Consider the following 23,861-nt stretch of genomic DNA (forward strand, 5'->3'; position numbering starts at 1 on the left):
TGTCTCGAAAAACAAAGCAAACAAAACAAAACACATAACCTATATCACAGGGTGATGGACTGGAATAGAATCAATGCTATGTTTAAAGCAGGAGGTAGGGAAGTAGTGTCGTAGTTAAATATATACCACAAGGGCCATTGCTACCGGAGCTCCCTTACCCACACCTAACTGCTGATCAAAACCTGCCAGCTCTCTCGTCATCTCTCCCATATACCAGATCTTCTTCTGGTGGGACCCTCGGAGTCCCGTATTGTTTTAGAGATATTCATATGTAGTTGAGGCTGGCCCCAAGTGCCCTATGCAACTCAAAGTGACTCCTGATCTCCTGCCTCTGTCTCCCAAGCGCTTAGATTGCAGGCCCATCTTCTTTTGTAGCCTCTTGCTGGCTACTTGTATTGCTCCTCATTCTTGCTCTTTTCTATACTTACAACTATCTCATCCCTTCTCAGAGACCTCCTCTGGATCCCACTGCCCACCAAATGATGGCCAAGATGATATCCAATTCCCTCCACACATAGCCTAGCTCTTCCAACATCCAATGTTTCTGTGTGGTCCTGGGCCACACACTCTACCACTATGTGGCACCTAGCCCGACATTACTGCACTCTTTCTTGTCTTTTGAGGCTTGCTTCAACTGTTGCCTCTTCCTCGAAGCTTTTCCTGGAGAGATGGTTCAGCAGTTAAGGGCAGTCATTGGCTGCAGTTCCATAGACACCAGGTTTGATTCCCAGCACCCGTATGGCAGCTCATAGACAGCTTTAATTCCAGTTCCAGGACATCTAGTGCCACCTTCTCCCCTCTGTGGACAGCAGGCAGGCATGCAAATTACCTTAGGGTCTTACTGCTGTGAACAGACACCGTGACCAAGACAACTCTCATAAGGACAACATTTCATTGGGGCTGGCTTACAGGTTCAGGGCTTCAGTCCATGATCATCAAGGTGGGAACATGGCAGCATCCAGGCAGGCATGGTGCAGGAGGAGCTGAGAGTTCTACATCTTCATCTGAAGGTTGCTAGTGGAAGACTCACTTCCAGGCTGCTGTATGAGGGTCTTAAAGCCCACGGCCACAGTGACACACCTACTCCAACAAGGCCACACCTCCAAATAGTGCCACTCCCTGGGCTAAGCATATTCAAACCATCACACACATGATAGGCAGAACACCTATATACACTTAGAAGTGTATACTTCTGCCTCTGATTAGTCCATTCTAAACCCTATGGAGTACAAGAAGGACTGTCTGAGTGTCTGCTACCCTGGAGCCCTGAGCGTATCCTGGATCCACTCTGTATCCACAGGCAGGCCTGGGTGATTTACCAGTGTTGCTCACAGGCAGCTCAGAGCTCAAAAAGTACATAGCCAGGCCAAGCTCAGCCAGGCACGCCTGTAGTGTGCTGATGGGTTTGGGTGAGTGAGGTAGCAGGAGGGAACTCATTGCTGTGGTGGCCATAATTTCTGTCCTCACACTGCAGGGTCTAAGAAGGCTTCCGGCAGGTAAATGTGTGACGCACACCTGTGGGATCCTAACGGGTGCTGGCTCTTCCTCAGCTGTGGGGCAAGTTGGCTTTTCTGTTCTCCAGGTGTTCCCCCACTGACCTCTCTAGGTAGGAGGCTCAACGAACAAGGAGACTCACCTGTGAGCTCACCCACAGCCAGCTGTCCAACTGTCCCCTGTGACTTTCGGATGTTTCAAGGCAAAGGAGTTTCAACAAAAAAAATACCATCACACCCATCCTAACAAACTGCTGTCAGGAACTTGGCCTGTGGCCTCTACATGCACCTTGGGGCTTCAGGAAGAAGGGCAGGGAGGTGGCCTCTGAGGAAACCCTGTCATCCAGAGGTCATCTTGTAGCTGGAGGGTAAAGGAAGGGGGCGGGGATCTTTCTTCATAAGCCAGGACCCCAAAGCCCTGAGCTTAGCTAGTTAACATCAATGAACTCCAATGGAGGGGCCAACTAGCTCTTATTCATTAGCACAGGATCCTTTCTTCGTTTCCCATAGCAACCTACAGTCTGTCTTCTACTAATAGCTGGGATGTAGCTGAATCTCCTCGCCTCAATACTGCCCATGTGCACAGTAGAGCTGGTCATGAACTGTCAGAGCATATTAATTTGTAAAAGATGGAAGCTCAGGGAGGAAATAGATTTTCCAGGATTGGAGTCTCAAGGGCTCCTCACGCCATGGCAAATGCCACCATCCCATCCCATCCCATCCCATCCCATCCCATCCCATCCCATCCCATCCCATCCCATCCCGGAGAGCTGCAGGCATCTTGCAAGCTCTCTGATTGTGTTTTCTAAATGATCTGGCCTCCAAATGTGCAGAGAGGGAGAAAGGAGTGAGCTGGCAGCTGCCTGGGCAGCCTAGGCCCTATTTTTCCACTTAATTCTGTGATAAAGGTAACTTTGCCTCACAGGAGGCACACGCTGCCACATGCTGTGTGGCTGGATGCAATTGGACAAGAGCCATTTCCTCTCCTTGTGGTTCTGTGTCACCAGAAGCCAACTTTGCTATCACCATCATCCTCACCATCATGCCAATCATATCATCACCACCATCATCATCATCCTCCTCCTCCTCATCATCATCAACACTGCCACCATTGTTGAAACCAACAATCATTTAGAGTCCAGTATGTGTCAGGCTCCCATGTTGACCTCGGCAACTCCAAAGTTCTGTTATGTCATGATCTCTCATTTTCATGAGGTCTGGAGATAATTCACTCAGCCCCAGAACTAAGAGGGAGCAGAACTGGGGTTCTGAGATTGGAATGTGGGGATGTTGGAGGTACGAGCCCACATTCCCTATTGCTACCCATTGCCACTGCTAGGCAAGTCACATTCTACAGACAGTACAGCACTCACAGGACCATCCTCCTGTATGATGGGCCAGCCAGAGGCATTCCAACAGTCCCTTGCATTCTTTGACCACTGCATCCTGGGCTACAGGGAGGTCTCAGCATCTTCGTCTCATGATGATGGAAACTGGTGCTCACAGGCATCAAGGACCATGCTGTGCTGGAAGCCTGGCTGGCTGTTCCCTCTCACATGGGCTCAAAGCACTGCCGAAAAGCAAGCCAGGAGGCAGAGGCACCAGCCGTACCCGGAGGACCATACCCGGAGGACCATACTGAATATGGAAGGTATCTCAGAGGTAGTGATCCTGAGCAGAAGGTAGGCGGGGCAGAAGGGAGCCTATGTTGGCGGTCTGCTGAATCCAGGCTGGATTTGTCCTGTGGCATTAATTGTCACCAGCCCAAGGTGTAAACAGAACACCCAAGCCCCAAGATGGACACACACATCATACTTGTTAGAGGATCCCCCAAAATAATAATTAATAATATCTACTAATCCAGGATATATTCTCTAGTCAACCCTGTGGTTAATAAACGTTTTATCTTGAAATATTTCAGCTAGTCAAAGAGGCTTAAAAATCACGTCAGGGAAATGCTGACACTGGCTACAATGTGGCCTAAACCTTGAAAACGTTACATCAAATCCACAGTGGTAGAAAGGAGGCTCAGGCAAGGGGGGCTGAGGGAGAGGAGAGAAATGATGGGGGGGGTTCCTTTTCCTGGTGATAATAATGTCCTAAAATTGGTTGTAAAGATAATGATACAGCTCTGCAAATCATACTAAAAAAAACTGTCAAATTGTACAATTTAAATAGAGAAAATACTTGGGTTACATTTCAATCAAGTCGCTACAAACTTAGGTAACAGCTCTGGCGTATTTAGCACCCAGCTAACTAGTCATCTAAACACTGTGCACCTGGGGTCTTCAGGCTCCACCGTGGTCCCCCACTCCCCAGAGTATGAGGCTTATCAGGACACACATTTAGTTATATATTATTTTGTTTTTTGAGACTGAGTCTCCCTAAATTGTAGGCCAGCTTTAAATTCTATGACCCGGAAGGCCCTAATTTGTCATCCTCCTGTTTCTGTCATCCATTCGCTAGGATTCCAGGCATTAATTCACAACTCTGGGCTACGTGAAATATTTATACATTTATGATGTATACCTACACACACTGTGCAGTTTCTGACTTTATATAAAAACCTAGTATTGTAAACCCTCTCCCACTATTGATTTTCTATCGTATTATTAAGATCTCTCCCTGGAACAGATCAGATCTAGGTCCAGCTGACTCATGTTCCCTGTAGATGGCATCTCTTTGATGCCAGTGTTACACTGGAATGCTCTGTGACATCTCTAGACACTCTATTGTCGGATCATAACCGCCCTCTCTCCTGTCCTTTACCTTGCAGCAGGCACAGTGCTGCCTGGCCAGCCTTTCCTCTCCCACCCATGTGCACTTTTCTCTGCAGGGACTTGGTGGAGAGCAGCTTTCATGCACATGTGTACTTCTCCAGGGCTTGTCTAGGAGGAGAGCTACTCTGCCAGGCAAGCCTTCCCTTCACCAAAGTCTGACAAGTTAGGGTTCACCATCATCCGCTCTTCAAATGCACACACGCATGCATGCATGCATGCACGCACGCACGCATGCACGCACACATATCCCAAGGTCCAGAGACAGAAAGCTACCTGAGTCCTTGTGTCTGGAGCAAGCTTTCTGGTCTTTTTTTTTTTTTTTTTTTAAGAACTTTCTATTTCCTTATTTTTATTTCCTTACAAATCTCTGCGACCACCGGGGTGGACGTTATCAGAACCGATCTAGGAGAAACACAGTATCAGCATCGTTTAGGGAATCTGGAAATGCTTTCAGGAGGAAATGGCGAAGAAACAAGCCTCAGAGGATTCCCCCAGGGGCCCTAAAACAGGCCAAGAGCAGACACTGCACTCTTGCAGCTAGGCAGCACCTGGCCACTCAACGGCTGTGGGCTGCTGGGGCTCTCCCACGCTGACCTTCCTTTCTTATGAGTGGGGGTGGGGGTGGGGAGATGGTGCTCAAGGGCGTCTGCAGCACAGAGCCCTTTCCACACTAAAAACCAACCTCCTCAGGGCCCAAAGGGCTGGGACTGACAAGGAAGCATCTTAACTTTGCACCTGCTTTCTGGGCTGGTTATCTCGGAGGCCCGTCCCTGTTCCAGGTGGCCAGGGCTCTATAGCCTTGCCAGTCTCAGAGTGGTCATGTCATCACCAATACAAATGTCCCCAGGGGCCTGCTGGGCATTGCATGAAGGACAAGGGTAAAGGGTGACTGTAGATTTTTGTCTCTATTCTAAGGGTCACGTGGGATGCTGAAGTGCTGGGTTAGGGAGAGCTGTGCATTAACTTTAAAAACAGCATCTGGCTCCTGTGTGATGTGTTGGAGGTGGCAGGTAGTAGGCTCCTGCAGTGCAGGAGGTGACACACAGCGGCAGTCTGGACAAAGTGGCACTTGTGGATAGGGAAAGATCAACAAGGGAACCAACAGTTCTTTTTTTCTTTGAGGTACTTACTGTCTTCACTCAGTAGCTTAGAACTCACCATCAACCTGGGATGGTCTCCAACTTGCAGCAACCTCCCCCCTCCCCCCAAGTGCCGGGGCTACAGAGCCATGGGTCACCAGCCCACCTTCAGTGGCACATGTGACTGATGGGACATGAGGGGAAAGATGGACCCAAAGAGCCCTCCTATGCCCAGCAAGATGGCTCAGCAGGTAAAAAGCCCTGATCAAGTCTGATGACTTGAGTTTGGATCCTGAGACCCACATGGTAGAAGGAGAGAACTGACCTCTGCAAATTGTCCTGTGACTTCCATATCCATGGCATGTGCATTCATATATATATGCATATACACGCATGCGCACGCACATGGGAGCACATGCACAGTTTTCAAAACCCACTTAGGTACTGGGTATCTTGCAGAATCTGGGTGAGGCCTGATGTGGGGGAAGACGCTGGCTGAAGCTGCGCACCTCCTGTAGAAGGACAGCCTATGAGACATGGCCATGAAGTGCTAAGGAGGCCACCAGCATGACTGACCGGCAGAGCATCTCCCGGGCTGGGAACCCACCAAAGGGGCTCCCACCTTATCATCCCCATGCTGACACTGCTCTCAAGCATCTATAGCACCCACATCAGATAGCTAGTGACTGTAGCCTAGGAGACACCCCAGCAGGCGTGAGCCTCTGGGTCTGTTTGCAGTTCGTATTAGAGCCGCATGGATTGCACATTGGGCATGCACCAGGGATTCTCGATGTGACCACAGGGCAGGAGTAAGGGACATGGCTGAGGTGGGAGGCGATGGATGGAAGGTGCCGGAGGGGCAACACTGCAGGCTGGGAAGACTGAAGAGCTCGGCCCAGGAGAAGGTGAGAACAGAAGTAGAAGCAGACAGGCGGGTCGGGGTAATGCAGGGGAGATGCAGGGTCCAGCAGGTCCGCCCCAGGTTTACAGATAAAACAGAGGAACAGTGGGAGGCTGGCAGAGCTCACGCAAAAGAGAGAGAGAGAGAGAGAGAGAGAGAGAGAGAGAGAGAGAGAGAGAGACAGAGAGACAGAGACAGAGAGAGACAGAGAGAAAGAGAGAGACAGAAAGAGAGAAGGGGGGAGGGAGGGAGGGAGGGAGGGAGGGAAGGGGCGTGGCACTGGGTTGTAAGAGCAAGGCAGCCACGACCTTCAGGCTGCTGCAGAAGCAGGGCAAGTTTAATATCAATGGTGTCAGCAAGCATGTACTGTAGTGTTCCTCACTAGCTGAGCACAGGGAATCGCCTGAGCTGACTCAGAAGTAACCTGGGAATTATTTGCAGGCTCAGCAGAGTTTTGGAGCTTCCGGAAGACAGCCCCTCTCTAGTTTGAGTGATCTCCCCCCCCTCGTATAACCACCTACTCTACAATCCACTTTTGCAATCAGAGGTCTCCAGTCTCCCATTTCTTGGTTAAGCTAAAACTGAAATAAGGGCCTTGAAGAGAGGGCCCTGCTGTGGATTTGCTCTGCTGCCACTCAGAGGTGGTGACAGGAACCAGCTTGAGACCAAAGCCCTGGCCACAGGCTCTCCCCATGTTGGTTGTTGGGGGCAACAATTGGGAGCCAGGAAAAACAGGGCAGGGCTGGCCAAAGAAAAGGTTTAGGGTGTGTGGCAGCAGCTGTCACCACCCATGGAAAATAACTGAGGCTGGGGGTTGGGGGGGGCGCTGTTCCGAGCCAGGCACAAATAAGGGGTCATGGGAAAACAAAGTCCTATTCCTAGGATCACAAGTTTTGGTGCTGGAAAGGGCTGTTCCTGCCTTGGAGGCATCATCCACAGCACAACAACTTATTGTTCTGAAGTACACATTGGACTGGACCACATCCTTCCTCCCCAAACCTTCCCCGATGCTACATTCTCGCTCCCTGGGGAAGCGCAGCCTAAGATCCAACAGTTCCCCATGTCTGCACCCACAGCAGACATTATTAAGCAATTACCACACCTTCTGCTAAGCAGACATTATTAAGTGATTACTACATGTTCTGCTACTCTGGATGCAACATGACCCAACCCTGGCCTCCAGGCAGTCATTACCAATTGCTCTGGTTTGGATGTGAAATGTCCCCAGTATTTGAACACTTGGTCCCCAGCAGATGATGATATTTGGGGCGAGGTTGTAGAAACTTTAGGAAGTGGACCTATCTAAAGGAAGTGATTTAGTAGTGAGTGGGCCTTCGGGATTACAGACCACTTGGATACTTCTGTTCTCTCTGGGATTTGGCCAATGCCATGTGAACAGGCAGCCACTCCCATTCCTGCTGCCACCAAACCTCTTCAGCTGCCATGCTTTCCCCTGTCCCGAGGAGCTGTGTAAACCTGAACTGTGAGCCAAACCAAAACTCTTCACTGTTAGGCCGCTTCTGTCCCATCAGAGGAGGAAAGTAAGTAACAAGCTGTCAATCATCCCCAACATAAACAGTATCTGGACAGAGCCCGGCTCTTTGCAGTTCTGACATCTCTTTCTCCTCTGATTCCTGCTCATCTGTTTCCTGTCACCTCTCAGGGTTCCAAGTTTCTTAAAACCGCTGGTCAGCTCCAGATGTACCCATCTCCCTTTTCCTCGAACCTTTTGTTCTGGGTGTTCCCAGAACAAACACAACATCCTGCGATCTGTTGGTAGATTTTCAATGCTGTTTCTCCAACTTTCATGGAAATACAGACTTACTTATTGCCTCTCTGAGATGGGGGCTGGTCTTGAACTTGCCATTTAGCTGAGGCCTACCTTGAACCCCTGATCCTCCTTCCACCCCATTGCTGACAGTACAGGCACGGACCATGATGTTTCAAAGGTCTGTCTGTACTTATACCGCCCAGCACAAGTCTGTCTGTCTTTCTGCGACATCTCATTAATTACTAAGGTCTTGCCAGAGGTGGGTGAACAGGACTGGAGTTTGGCTCTTCCTTAAGTGCCGACCATCCACTCCCTGCTCATCCCTTCTCCTTTCATGCTGGTCAAAGCCTAAGAACCTGCCAGGCTCCAGAGAAGAAATTACAGGACACAGGCAGCAGAGCCACCTCCCTGCCCTGCACCATGCTCCTATGACACTCAGTTAAAAGATATGTACCCTTGAAGTCCCTTTACTTATTAAGACTTTGGTCGTGGTGGCAGATGAGCCTGGAGCCTTACTGTGTGTACCCTCTAGCTTACTTCCTTTGTTTTGTATAGTAAACCGCAAAGGTCACCTCCTACGTGATATTTGGTTTGTGTATCAGGCCTCTCAGGGCTCTTTGGTACTTCCTAGCGCTCCTTACAGAATGTCTGAACCCTGCGGTGGTGGTTGTGGCCCCATCCACTGGCCTGGCCAAAGCACCTTTTCCTCTTCCATTCCTCTTCTAAACATGCGCCTGTACATGGACTACATCACCCCGCATTCCCACTGTTGTCGCCCAAACCGTCCAGACTTCTATTCCCAGCCCCAGCCTCCCAGTCTGCTGAGAGACTAGTCTTAGGTAGAAGGGATGGGTTCCCCTGCGGCACGGCTGTCTCCAGCCCCACCCAGCCCCAGCACGACTACGCTCCCGAAGGAGCTGTTTCCTTGCCAGCCGGAGCCTATATTGTCCTGTTCCTCATGTATTAGTAAGAACAGGGACGGAGAATGTGTGAATTTCCCTGGTCTTTGTACTGGCTTCAAGTGTTCTAGGAAATCCCACGGTAATGTATATCTGTTCTCAGGACCCTCCCCGCTCCCCAGTGTGCTTTGCGAAGGGCCCACACCCATTTCTCAGTCTGGCCCTCTTCCCTGAGGCTTGACCTCTGGCATCCTGCCCCGAGCCTGAGAGCCCATCACTGTCCTGGCCAACAGTGTCTGTGGCAGGATGCTGGGGGAGAGCTATTTTGGGGCAGGGAGGATCTCAGGAGGATGCTGGCAAGGTCGGTGTAGGAAGGGAAGGAGGCAGGTTTTCTGCCCCCGATTGTGAGTCCAGAGCCTTCTGGGTGCTGCCCAGAGACCCAGGGATGCCGCAGGGAAGAACACGCCCACCACAGGACTCCAGCTTTGGATTCCCTTAACCAAAAAAGCCAAAGGGGGCAGGCGTGGGTTTGGAGACGTAGGATCTTTCAGCCACTGTAGGCAGAAAGAAGGTGTTCATTTGCTGTGGCCAACAGAGGGAATTTCAGGGCAGGCAAGACTGGAGGTATGGTGCAGGGCAACACGTGAGGTATGCTGATGGTGGGTGGATTGTAAGTAAGAATCTAACCACCAGCTTATTAACATCTATTGAGCACCCACTGTATACAATATTAAGTGCTAGTAGGAGAAAGGTACGTAATACTTTGTTGTTTGTATATTTTACAATTGCAATATGCAATCAAGAGCCATGGAGAGATTTGTACACTCTGACCCCATGACAATGACCTAAAATGAAAGGCTCAGGTACAGGTACGGGTCAGCTTTCCTGACCCATTTGAGGTCTTGCAGGAATCTGGAATGCTCAAGATTCGCCCCCCTCTTTTGACCATAAGTTTTGTCTTGTTCTTCACAGAGGATCTCATGTCATGAGTCTCAGGCTAGCCTCTCTGACTCACTATGAAGCAGAGGATGGCCTTGAACTCCTGATCTTCCTGCCTCCACCTCCTGAGTGCTAGAATTATGGGAACAAGCCATCACACATACACACAAATATTATATCTATACATATATATCAGGTAGAAATATATATGCTAGGAATATGTGTGTGTGTGTGTGTGTGTGTGTGTGTGCGCGCGTGCGCGCGCGCATGTGTGTATGTGCATACAAATATGATAGAAATGGAACCAGGGCTTCATGCAGGCTAGACAAGCACTCTCCATTCCTAGCTATTTTTTTTTCAGCATCTTGAGAGAGGTCACCCCCAATATGAAGTGCATACTGCCTGCACACAGTAGGTGCTCACCTGGGGACAGTGACAAGAAAGGCTGTTAGGTAGAGGAGATGTGAGATTCCTATCAAGGAAATTCTTTCACTATGGAGTAAGATGCCTCTGTTTTTTCTCATCAGCAGGGGTGGGTAACTATCATGGCCTTGAACATGCAGCAAACACTGTCCCCAATGACAGAATATGGCAGTTTTAGAAAATAATTTTGGTGTACCCTTGACAGACAAGAGACAGCTGAGGAAATAAAATGATGATGATGATGATGGGGGTGGTGGTGGTGGTGGTGGTGGTGATGGTGGTGGTGATGATGATGATGATGCTTCACATCAGGCAAGACACTAACAAGTCAGATAACAAGCCCATTGATCTCTCTCACATATCTGCCAGGTGGCCTTTATCCTTGTTTCAAACAAAGCAACTGAGGTGCAGAAAAGATCAGACACTCTGAACGGGGCTTACCCAGCAGGTAAATCTCAGAGACAGAATTCAAGCCTGTCTTTCATGGTACCACTCCTGTCTAACACAACAGACACAATCACACAGAACTTGGGTAGCCCCAGACACCTGTCCAGGTTGAGTTGTGTTTTAATTGCCTGGGCATATTCGGGTTGGAGATTTACCCCAACAAATTGGCACCCAACGTGGGACCTACCATCACCGGTGTCTTTAGCTCGTTAACCTTGGCAGCTCATGGATCTAGCAGAAAGCTTTCTTGGACTCCAGGGCCCAAATCTCCTGGGCCCAGAGAGAAGAGCTGGCTTCCTCGGGCTCTGGACATCTTTTTAATTAATCCAGGCAAGCAGCCTATGTTAGCACCAGTGACCCTTATCACAGCCTCACATCTGGATAGTGAACCAGCCCATTCACACCTGGCTACCACGAGCCTCCACTGCTTGTATGTGAGGCAGGCTGGGTCGTCATTGCTGTCAGGTCTAGAATCACAAAGGTGGCGGGGACCTCTGTGAGGGCATTTTCAGAGAGGCTCAGCTGATGAGGGTAGATCCAACCCGGGCTTCATGCCACAGGCTAGAATGACTAAAGGAAGGAAAAGGCAAAATGCAAGCTGAGAACTGACCTTGCTCTCTCTCTGCTCTGCTGAGACACGGCCAAGCAGTCATGGCTGCCACAGACAGGGAGGGAGTCTGTGATTGAGCCTTGCCCATCCAGCCAGACTGTACTTCCTCCTACTGTGAGCCAACACAAACCCTTTGTCCCTTAAGGTGGTGGCGCACACCTTTAATCCCAGCACTTGGGAGGCAGAGGCAGGCAGGCAGATTTCTGAGTTCTGAGGCCAGCCTGGTCTACAGAGTGAGTTCTAGGACAGTCAGGGATGCACAGAGAAACCCTGTCCCAGGAGCTCAGAGGCAGCTATTCCAAGGGCCATTTGCCCTCCACAGATACCTAAGAAGCTTCAGTGTGCACTAAGAAATACGGAGCAGAGCAAGACCTCTAGCAATTATTTAAGCACGTCTCTCTGTCTCTGTAAATCTTTTTCTTTCTGTTCCTTCAAAGAGTTCTATAGCCCAGTCCAATTATTCAAGCAAAGAGTAACAATGTGTCATCTGTCACTAGCCTAATGAGCAGAAGCCCAAGGAGTCGTCACACATCCACACTCACATACCAGTGGTCTTCACTGGTGACCATGCACTTGAACCCAACACCAAATATGAGGTCTGCCCATGCAGTTGCTTTGCACACAGCTTTGAACATAGAGAGAGACAGTTGAGGAGTAGACTGGATAAGCCAAGTCTCTGTGGCATCCTGGATCTACTCATGCAAGATCAGAAAACAGCCAAGGCAAGATTTGAATCCAGTCTATACTTTCAGCACCATAGGGCCATCCACCCACCCATCCATCCATCCATCCATCCATCCAGGTGACAGATATTCTTATATACTTATGGCGCTTTCAGAAACTGAAGATACCACCGTGGTGTGCTGGGATGAGGGTCCACATTTGCTAAGCTGATTTTCCCTCTGCCTCTGTCATGAATTTCAGAACATGGCCACATCCAGCAAACCATATGCTTTCAACCTAATCACTTCAGAGACTGCCGGGTGTACAGAGGAATTAATGAATGGGTGTGGGCTTAGATTAATGAATGGTGGATATTGCATGAATGGGTGGAGGGGAAGAGGAATGGAAGAAAGGAGGGATGGAGGAAAGGATACAAGACAAGCGGCTGCATCCATGGGAAGATGGAAAGTAGCCAAATGAGAGGTGGTAGCCGAGTTGGAGAGGAATACAAGGAGGACTTCTGAGAGGTGGTGCCTGACCAAGATCGCCGATCTGACCTCACTCATTTTGCAGGGCTCCTTACCTGGCGGGCAGTTACATCCTGGAGACATCTTCGGGGCCTCCCGGCGCCTGCGCGAGTAGAACTTCAATTTCTGCACAAAAAAAGACAAAGAAAAATCATCAGACGCTCATAAAGCTACAGCCTGGGAAAGCCAGCATGGGGGATGAAGGGAAGTGTATATCAGGGGAGGGGCTAACCAAGGGATGCAGGGGGTCAGGGGTCAGGGGTCAGGGGTCAGGGGAAGAAAGCCTGGCAGTTCGTGGCCCTCCACTGCCTACAAGAACAGCCCTGATAGCCTTTGAAGAGCTCTCAAACACTCCTCATGAAGAAGACAAGATACAGGATAATACTTCTCACGGCTATGGCAGTGTCTGATATCTAAGCAGGTTCCGCCCAGGGCCTTATAAACTAGTCAGCCATGGTGACTTGATGGCACATGTTTCTTAGCTCTTTGGCTATTGTCCTTCCTTCTCCAGCTGGGTACCTGGGCAGGGACAAAGCCTTCTGTTCTGCTCACCCCCACAAGGCTAGCCTAGGAAGGAGGACAAGAGTGTGTGATAGCAGGCTGTGGGCACTGAGCAGGTCCTAGATTAGATACCCTTCTCCGTCAAACCTCTTTTTTTTTTTTTTAAGATTATATACATTGGATCCCATTACAGATGGTTGTGAGCCATCATGTGGTTGCTGGGAATTGAACTCAGGACCTCTGAAAGAGCAGTCTATGCTCTTAGCCGCTGAGCCGCCATCTCTCCAGCCCCTCCATCAAATCTCTTGTTATCACACTCTGAAATCACAGAGTCACTCTGGAAGGCCCCAAGAAGTGGGATACCTCAAACCCAAAGAAGTTGCATGTGCAAAACAAGTCAAACATGTTTGTGCAAAACAGCTGGATGTGGTAGACTGTTTATGGTGACCAGTATGTGTGTGCCTTCTCTATAGAGGGCAGTGTGCTGTGTGCTTTAGCCAGGACTCTTAAGCGAGCCTTGTGTCTTAAGGTTTCTCTTGCTGTGAAAAGATGCCACAAGGAAGGCAACTCTTAAAAAGGCAAGCATTTAATCGGGGCTGGCTTATAGCTTGCTGAGGTTTGGTCTTCTGCTAGCCACTGCAATGCTAAGTGAGACACCCCCCTCCCCCGAGACCTGGAGTCTGCAAGGAATCCCTGTGCCCATGCCTCCAAGTTAATTCTGATCGGTAAAGAAAGATGCCAACAGCCAACCGCTGGGCAGAAGAGACATGGGTGGGCTTGAGGTTTCTCAGGCTTGGGGTTGGAGAAGAACCATAAGGAGAGAAGGCGGCAGGAGGGGAGGGAGGAGAAGCAGCCATGGGTTAGGAGTCAAGAGGATGTGGCCTGAGGGCTGCCCCACTGGAGTTAAGAGCAGTCCAGATAGAACAGTAAATAATAACTTGGGGTTATCAATAGGAGAGTAGACTCTAACAACATAGAGAGTAGCTGTCTGCCCAACTCTTGTGTTGTTTAAGGCTTATTGTAAATAGAAAGGTTGTGTGAATGTCTTTCGTCTGGGAACTTAATTAGCTAAGGCGGGATAGAAACCCTGGGTTGGGGTTAAATAATTTTTACAACACAGAGGTTTAGTCCATTATCATCATAGTAGGAAACGTGGCGGCATACAGGCTGACATGGTGCTTGAGAGACAGAGCTGGGAGTTCTACCTCTTGGTCAGGAAGCAGCTGAAAGAGACTGTGTGCCACACTGAGCATAACTTGAGTGCGTGCGCGCACGCGCGCGCACACACACACACACACACACACACACACACACATGCGCACGCACACACACGACACACACACACTACCTCAAAGCCTGTTTACACAGTGACATACTTCCTCCAACACGGCCACATCTCCTAAAGTGCCCCTCAGTAATGGGCCAGGCATTCATATACATGAGTCTATGGGACCATTCCTATTCAAACTACCTAGGAGGCTAGGAGGTTGGCCTGGGTAGCACAGGGAACGATGGAGGCCCCTCTGGAGACTCCATTTCTCCAGGTCTGTCATTCACAGAACACACAGTGTATTTCAAACACTTACACCAGCTCCGCTCTACAGCTGCTTCTGTCCTTGGTGGTCATCCCACGGCCCTGGCATCTCCACAGACTGCACCTTTACCAATGGCCTGGGTTCCCCACAACCCCTTCAATCCTAGGGTCTCTACTGCACCTGAGGCCGACCCTTCACCAATGGCCTCCTCTGGCCTCTGCTAGCAGCAAGCCTTAGTTGCTCTGCAAATCCAGAAGCTCCCATGTTGCCAAGACCAGCAAGACACAGGTGACGTTAACACATTCAAGTTTGGCTGCCAGCATGAAGTGCAGCCTTGGCCCCCTCTGGAGAGTCCCCAAAGACAAGGCTGGCTCTTCTTAATTACTTCTATCTCAGCTCTAGCTAAAGAGGCTTGGCAAAAATAAAGGTTTCGCCTAAGTGGTGCTGGGCCTTTTGTTAAATCACAGCTGACCAGACGCCAGAGATGCTCAGTTCAAAATAGCACACGAACAGCATTGACAGGGTCTTTGAAGAACTCGCAAACTTCCCTTGCAAACTTCCCTCTGAAACTTCCCAAGCTGGCCTCCACTGTCCACACTGCCATCACCATCTGCTTCCGTGCCCCTCCCCCCACAGACCCCTCCCCCCAACCCCACACACAACAGCTCGTTGACCTCAAGTATTCAACAGCTTTTCCAGGTCCAAGTTTCAAACTCCTTCCACAACCCTCCCCGAAACAGCAGATCCCCAGGAACCTTGTAACAATGTCTGTCCTGGTAACAATGTCTGTTCTGGTTTGCTTTCTAATGTGGTCAACATCTTGCTGGAAGGCAACGTGTAGAGATAAGTGTTTACTTTACTTGATAGGTCAATCATGAAGGGAAGTCAGGGCAGAAACTCAAGCCCAGGAGCAGGAATGGAAGCAGAGAGCCAGAGGCAAGAGCTGCTGCAGAGGCCATGGAGGGGTTCTTCTTACTGGCTTGCTTCCCATGGTTTGCTCAGTCTGCTTATTTCTAGAACCCAGGACTACCAGCCCAGGGATGGTACTGCCCACAATGGACTGGGCCCTCCCCCATGGATCACTAATTGAGAAAATGCCTTACATCTGGATCCCATGGAAGCATTTCCTCACCTGAGGCTCCTCCCTCTCTGATGACTCTAACTTGTGTCAAGTTGACACACAAAACCAGCCAGGACAGCTAGCTACCTTTCACTCCTCCCGACCTGGCAGAGGATTTCCTTCCAGGGGCTGATCAACCCCTCTAGGATGCTAAGTCCGGTGGTCATTCCTTGTCCTCCTAGCCTGGGCCAGTATTTACACACTTCTGCTCTGCACTTTCTGCACTTGGCTCCCAGGAAGCCATGCTTTCTACATTCCTATTCTTCCACTCTGGCCATCCTCTCTCTTTCTCCTTTGCCACTCCCATCTTGTCTACTCACTGCCTAAATGCTGCAGGCCATAGGGCCTGTAGGGTCCAGAGCCTGACCTGTTCTCTACACACTGACTCTCCCAAGACCTTGCCTGGTCTACTAAGGTCTTCAATATTGTCTATGAATGCCTCAGCCAGTGTTCTCTGTTGCCATGAAGAGACACTATGGCCAAAGAAACTCAAATAAAAGAATTTCATCGGGGGCTTGCTTAGAGTTTCAGAAGCTTAATCCATTATCATCGGTGGCAGGAAGCATGGTGGCAGGCAGGTATGGTGTTGGAAAAGTAGCTGAGAATTACATCCTGATCCGAAAACAGAGAGAGGAGGGGAGGAGAGAGAGGAAGAGAGTAGGAGAGACAGAGAGTGGGAAGGAGAGAGAGTGCACCTGGGCCTGGAATGGGCTTTTGAATCCTCAAAATCCAGGGTCAGGCTTTCTCCAACAAGGCCACACCTCCTAATCCTTTCAAACAGTCCCACTCCCGGTGACTAAGCATTCAAATATATGAGCCTATGAGAGCTAGTCTTATTTCAACAACTATAATGATCATAGACAGCCCCATATGCCCATCTCATTTAGCCTGGACCTTCCTCGGAGGCATATTACCAGCTGCTTTTCTGACAAGTGACTCTTTGTGCCATTTTGGAAGAGGGTCCCAAAGACCAAGCTCCCAGCTGGCTGCCTATCCCTCTCATACATGTCCCATCGGGGCCAACTCAGTTTCTCCCGCTCTCCCCTGCCCCACTCAGCCAGCAAACACCTCCATCCTTTGCCTTGTAGACACGGAGCTTCAGAGCCCTTTCTCCAACTCCAGCACCGGCTCTAGACACAACTGGAGCCCAGTGACCTTGATAACCTACTGCCCGTACCTACATCCAACCTGGACCCAGCAGTCCCACTCCCAACCATTGCTAGAGCCACCATCTCTCCAGGCTTTCCCCCACCTCGGGGCCTTTGCACTAGTGATTGCTCCCTTTCTAGAATGTTCTTTTTCTAGCTGTCCACCTGGCATGTTCCTAATGAGACCCCCTCCTTGCTTCCTGTCTCCTTCCCTACTTCATTTTCTCCTTTACATTCTCCTCTTTCGCCTTTACTGCCTCCCCTTTGCCAACAGAAGGTTAAATTCCACGGGAAGATGAATCATATGTGTCCCTCATCATCGTGCACCCAGTGCATACAACAGGGGCCCGACATTCAGTAACCCCCGGCTATTTACAAATCAGACATCACAGTTAGCTTGACTCAGGCCCTGTGGCGGTGGGCTGTGACTCACCCAGTCAGGTGTTGTGTGCTGGCCAACCCCTCCCAGATGGGAATGGGTGACCCAGGTCACCAAGGCACACTCTCCAAGTGGCCAGCATTGGTTGCTTAACCCCCTAGCTCTGGTCTCTTAGGTAGCAGAGTTGGAGGCCCTAGTGAGAGACTCTAGACTAAGGCTGGAGGTGGGTGGGACACTCTGCAGTCCCAGTTGGGGGGGCTGGACTCCAGCACTCTACACAGAGGGGGCCCTTCTGCTGCTCTGGCTGGCAGCCAGGGCCTCCTGGAATGCCCTGTGTGGCCAGCACTGAAACCCCACCGGCCTGATGGGTCGCAGCTATTAAAACATCGGTGTCAGTATCAAAGGGAAGATGTCAGGCAGCCACTCCTTCCCCAGAGTCCCAGCTTGGGCTTAGGGGGCCAGTCACTCCCTGTGTCCTAACTCTGGACCCTTAAAAGGGACCAGGCGCCTGCCCAACCCAGGCATCTGTTACACATGAATCCAGATGGCAGCAGAGGGGACAAGGCCAGAGGCTCGGTGTGACTGTCACTCCGGAGCCTGCCCTCAGGCAGAGGCCACAAAATAAGACGTTACCTCCTGTCAAGTTGCCCAGGTGCTGAGGTAGACAGTGCAGCAAAACGGCAAGAATCAGGGGTAATTGCTAGTAGTCAAAGAGTGACACCTTCCTGGGCTGGGGCATGGCTCAGTGGCCTCAAGCGTCTGCCTGGGGTGTACACGAGGTTGTGCTTCACATCCTCTGCACCGGAAAGAACAATTAAGAAGCCATAGTAGGGGTATAACTATCATCCTAGCACACAGAAGGGTAGAAGCAGGAGGATCATTGCAACTTGGAGGGTAGCCTGGGCTACCAGATGAGACTGTCCCCCACAAGACGTCAGCAAAACAACAAAACAAAGTGGGTGAGGCATAGCTTTGTTAGCAGAGCGCTAACATGCGCACTTTTACAGGGAACATGTACAAATAGCGGGCATGGCCGGGCGGTGGTGGAGCACACCTTTAGTCACGGCACTCGGGAGGAAGAGGCAGACAGATTTCTGAGTTTGAGGCCAGCCTGGTCTACAGAGTGAGTTCTAGGACAGCCACGGCTACACAGAGAAACCCTGTCTCAGGAACAAACAAACAACAACAACAACAAAAGAGCAGGTATGTTCAGAACCCTGGCTTAAACCTCCAGTAGACAATAAACTGGGTACAGTGGTCCACGCCTCTAACCCAAATACTCGGAAGGCAATAGGATCGGAAGTTCAAGATCATTCTCAGCTACATACCAAGTTTGAAGATAACCTGAGCTACATGAAACCCTACCTCAAAAATGCTGTAGGTCAGGCCTGGTGACGCTTGCTTTTAATCCCAGCACGCAGAAGGCAGAACCCAGGTGGGCTCTGTGAATTCAAGGCTAACTGGTCTACAAAGCAAGTTCCAGGTCATCTCTCAAAAAAGATTTATTTATTTATTTATTTATTTATTTATTTATTTATTTATTTATGACAGGGTTTCTCTGTGTAACCTTGGCTGTCCTGGAACTTACTCTAGACCAGAAGTCTAGGGTCTAGTTACTGCTCAGCGGGGGTGGTGGGGGCAGTTGTCCTAAGCTCATATGAGTCTGCCTCTCCTGCCTGTCACATCCGGGCTAGTGTACCCATACCACCCACGGGTACCAATGGGGTGAATACTGACTGTCCTGGGCTTACCATATGCCCCTCCCCTCCTGGGATAAAAACAGGAAGATCATACCCTGCCTGAGGCCCTCCTGTTAACTCCGGATGTCAGAAGAGAAAATGGCCGCGGGCACGGCCCATAGGCATCTCTCTGGTCTTCCTTCAGGACCTGCTCCAAGTGGCTTTGGGCTGGGCCTAGGTTGGACCTGCGGTAGTATCCACAATGGAGAGCAGAGGCTCAAACCAGCAGCCCAAAGCCAGCTATGTAGCCCAAACCCGGAACAGCATGGGGTCCGGGAGAACAGAAGAGGGCTTGGGAGGAAGAGGCACAAAAGATGGTGGGGGGAGGGGCACCGAAGAGGGACTAGAAAGGGACAGGCCCAAGAGCTGCTGCAAGCCCTGGGGCTACAGCCAGATCTGCTGGCTGGGCGAAATCAAAGCAGAGGAAACTCAGACACCCACACACCCACCCACACCCATTCAACCCCACACAGACTCACCCAGGCCACTCGAGAGCTGGGGGCCCCAAGGAGCTCAAGGAATTGTCTTCCTCCCTCCAATTTGTGTAAGAGCTTGGCGCCCGATCATAGACCACAGACTCCAGGGCTGGGGGGCGGGGGCGGGCGCAAGGGTCTCTAGGTGCCCGTGGCAGCCTCTTCCTAAGCTCAGGGAAGGGAGCTGCCTGTACCTGTGTGTGAGCGTTCCAGACCTCATGTAGGGAAGTCCTTCCGTCCAGCTAACCTAAGGTCTGCCTGCTGCCTCTGGGGAGTCAAGGAACTATGTAGGTCTCTCAACTGGCTGTGAGTTGTCTGTGGAATGTCTTGACATGGTGTATAGCACCTCAGGGACCCAGAGAGATGAGGCCAGGTCACTGAGGAGGCAGGTCCAGGAAGAAAAGTCCTGGATAGGGGTAGCGAGAACGCTTTTCATGTTCTCCCTTTCCTCCCTTCCCCATCCGGGAAGGGACTTGTGGTGCATCTGTGTGCTTTGTAGACTAGTCAGAATCAAGGGGACCCGGGGCGGGCCCTGGGAGTTGATACAGAGGGACACAAGACAGTCCTCAACCTCGTTAGCCTGGCTGTAGCTGAGAGGAGTGGTCAAGAGCTGGTCACAGACTGCCCTGGCTCATCACAGGGAGGCGACAGCTAAGTTGAGGTGACAGCTAAGTTGAGGCAGACAGCCAGGTGAGGGCTCTGGGAATGACTGGAAGCCAGCACTGTGTCATGCTTCTGAGAAACCACAAAAGCTTCTCGTCTAGTCACTTGTTTGGCAGGATCTCACAACCCGTTTCACAAGCAGGAAACTGAGGCACAGAGGGCTAAGAGGGCCCGGCTAGGACCCAGGAAGCCTGACTTGGAGCCCACATCCTTCATGCCATGTCTGTGATAGTGCGAGATAAAAATATCGGTTAGTCAAATGCCAGGAGCGCCTCAAAACACAATGTTAAGTACATAAGCCGGTATGTTGTACATATGAGTGTGTGTATGTGTATGTTTGCACACGTGGGTGTGTATGTGTATATATGTGTATGCATGTATGTTTGTAAATATGGTGTGTATGTGTATATATGAAAAGGGAGGTGCTGATGCTAAGGTCCTGTTCTCCAATTGGTTCTTGATTTGTCAGTAAAGAAAGCCCAGGAACAAATGCTGGGCGGAAGGTACAGGCAGGACTTCCAGGTCCCAAGAGGCAAGCGCGCAAGGAAGGAGAAAGAGTTTCTCCCATGCTTTGGAGGGAGAAGAATGCAGCAACCATGTGAGGTCTTGGGGGGAGAGGGGCATGAGCTGGACCCTGTGGTCACTACTATAGGCGAGTGGCCAGGGATGTTTGACAGGGGCTAGGTGGGACTAGCCACTGAAGTTAGGGCAGATGGAGAGACAGAGATAATAAATTGGTAAGGGCTCCCTTTTCCAGGTGAGAGTGAGATATCAGTGCCCAGCAATTGTGCCAAGGAGGCAAGTTATAAAGGAACAAACTGTGTGTGTCTTTAGTCCAAGGATTCAAGGGAAGCCAGGTGGGGGCTGGTAGAGTAGTCCTGGAGCAAGAGCTATAGCGAAAAATTACATGCAACGTATATATGTGTGTGTATATGCATTGTTTGTACATATGGGTATGTGTGTGCACATATATGTGTGTGTGTGTGCATTTTTGTCTGTACATATGAGTATGTGTGTATGTATAAATATTTATACATGTGTATTTGTGTGTATGTGTAAGTGTATATATTGGTATATATGTGTGTGATTGTATATGCATATATATGTGTGTGTGTATGTGTGAATGTGTATTTATACGTATGTGTGTGTGTGTGTGTATGTGTATGTGAAGGCGCAGGTGCATGTGCATGAGTATAAAAGACCACAGGATATCACAAGTAGGGTCCGCAATTGTTTTCTAACATTTTTTTTACGCAAGGTCTCTCACTGGACCTGGGGTTCACTGACTTGGCTAGGCCAGCTAGCCGGAGGCTCTAGGGATCTGCCTTCATGCCATCGTGTCTGGCTTAAAAACAAAATAAAACAACATACAAAAAAACATGGCTGCTGAGCATCTACGTTTTTCTTGGCAAGCACTTTACCAACTGAGCCATTTCCCCAGCTCCTAACTTTTTAAGTCTAGGAGGAGCCCTTGTGGGCAGTATGATTATCACCCCCATTCTAGAGAGGGGTATCTCAAGGCACAGAGAGGCCTATCAACTTCCTTGAGCTCATGAAACCCAGATAGATGGACTTGAACCCAAGCACCTGTGAGTTATGTTCCGGCTTAGGGTGACGGGATTAAACCATATCAGCCGTGAAATGATGTGACTGCGAGGTCTGAGGGAGGCTGGAGGCCAGGTGAGAACAGATGAGTACCCTATGGATGGGAGCAAGGCCCTCCTCCTTCTGTTTAACTTTAGATGCTTGTCATCCATGCTGGGAATTAGTGGTGGCAGTTGTCAGATGGGTCTGGAGCTCTGACAAGACGAAGAACACATTCAAGTGAGATTGGACCAGCCCTGGAATAGTCATAAATCCTAATAATATAATTAGTGAACTCCCCATCGTAGGGGGAATGGAAGTGTGAGAACCAAGATTGCTGTGAGGATTCCTAATATAGCCCAATGTTTCTTTCCTTTTCAGTGTGAAACTTGGGATGGGGTGACCTGGAGGCAGCAAATTCTTGGGGCTCCCAGGTAGCCATTCCTTCTTCAAGGCCAAGGAATCTTTTTTTTTATATTTATTTATTTATTTATTTATTTATTTATTATATGTAAATACACTGTAGCTGTCTTCAGACACTCCAGAAGAGGGCGTCAGATCTCATTATGGATGGTTGTGAGCCACCATGTGGTTGCTGGGATTTGAACTCACGACCTTCGGAAGAGCAGTCCGTGCTCTTAACCGCTGAGCCATCTCTTCAGCCCAAGGCCAAGGAATCTTTTTTTTTTCGAGACAGGGTTTCTCTGTATAGCTCTGGCTGTCCTGGAACTCACTCTGTAGACCAGGCTGCCTCGAACTCAGAAATCTGCCTGCCTCTGCCTCCCAAGTGCTGGGATTAAAGGTGTGCACCACCACCGCCCGGCAAGGCCAAGGAATCTTATCACTGGTCCAGAGGGCAAGGGAAGAGAGGTCCCAGTGAGTGCCCGTTCACCCCATTCTCTTCAGCATCCTTGTCTCTACAAGCCACCCAATCAGAGCCTGACTCTCTACAGCCACCCTGGGAGAGAGAGCATCCAGAGTGCAGCTGATAACCATGGCTGGGCTCTCAGGGGTGTCAGAGGCCCAGGACAGCAAGTGGGGCATCTCAGCCTCGCTGTGGCCACTTACACACCAGGTAAAAGGGAGGCAGCCTGGGAAAGAGTCTGAGAGAGGAGAGGTGGGAGGAGGGAGAAGACAGAGGGAGGAGAAGGAAGAAAGATCAGACTGCCTTCCTCAGGGTTCACAGAGGCTGGGGCTGGGTCAGAGAAGAAAGGGGCTAAAGAGACCCATCCGGAGTGGACTCCGGCCACATGGGTTTCCCAGAACCTCACAATAGCCTCTAGATGAGAGACAGGAGTGCAGTGTTCCCCCAGGGGGCTGGCCCAGCTGCCAGTGGCCTCCTCCTGAGTGTTCCTAGCCTAGCTCAGCCTTCTCCAGCCTTGGGCCTCAGTTTCCCCTGATGGAGCCTCACTGGCTGAGGAAAGACCAACTGCTCAGGGTACAGAGAGAGAGAGAGAGAGAGAGAGAGAGAGAGAGAGAGAGAGAGAGACAGAGACAGAGACAGAGACAGAGACAGAGACAGAGAGACAGAGAGAGAAGGAGAAGCAAGGGGATGGGGAGAGAGGGGGGAGAGAGAGAATGAATATGAATGGGGAATGTGGCTCTGGCCACCCATCAGGTGAGCCCACACTTGTGGTGAAGCAGTCCCTGGTGTGAGCAGTAAGAACCGACCCTGGCAGAGCCCAGCACAGCTGAGGTCAGGACAGGATAAAAACTCTCCTTAGGGTCTTCCTTACCAAGGCTAGAAACAAGAAATAGCGCCCCGTGGAGCCATTCCTAGGATGAGCCATCGCTCAAGCCAGGCGCCAAAACCAGTTCAGTCCTGCCTTTCCTCTGTAGGGGACCACAGCTGACTGAGTGCCTCCCTCATCTTCTGTCTTCTCCGTGCGGGCAAGCACATTGTTAGTGGCTATGCTGACCAGTCACTACTATTCACCAGCCACGTGACCCTGGGCAAGTCATTTGACCTCTGCGGGCTTCAGCTTCCGCTCTTCTCTGAAAAAGGAATGGCGGGCACAGAGATCGCACACAGGATTGCTGCACGGCTTCAGCGATCAGAAGATGCAAAAAGCTCTGAACAGAGAGTGCCAGGTCCACAGTAAAGTCCCCCCAAACGTAGCTATAAGTGCCAAGATTGGCTGCATCTTCTATCTTGTCACTCTTGATGGGGGGTAGGGAGTGTCAGTG

General features: G+C 50.4%; 1 protein-coding gene across 19 annotated transcripts in view; it reads right to left on the reverse strand.

Moving 5' to 3' along the window:
- Col13a1 (collagen type XIII alpha 1 chain) overlaps positions 1–23,861 on the reverse strand; it is a 145,326-nt gene that overhangs the window by 114,070 nt on the left and 7,395 nt on the right. For all 19 annotated transcript variants that reach the window (XM_031347216.1, XM_031347208.1, XM_031347215.1 and 16 more), the window contains exon 2: positions 12,589–12,658. In XM_031347216.1, the coding sequence (XP_031203076.1) occupies positions 12,589–12,658 (70 nt within the window). The remainder of the gene's footprint in view (positions 1–12,588; positions 12,659–23,861) is intronic.

The sequence above is a fragment of the Mastomys coucha genome, unplaced genomic scaffold (genome assembly GCF_008632895.1).
Source record: "Mastomys coucha isolate ucsf_1 unplaced genomic scaffold, UCSF_Mcou_1 pScaffold3, whole genome shotgun sequence".
Lineage (NCBI taxonomy): Eukaryota > Metazoa > Chordata > Mammalia > Rodentia > Muridae > Mastomys > Mastomys coucha.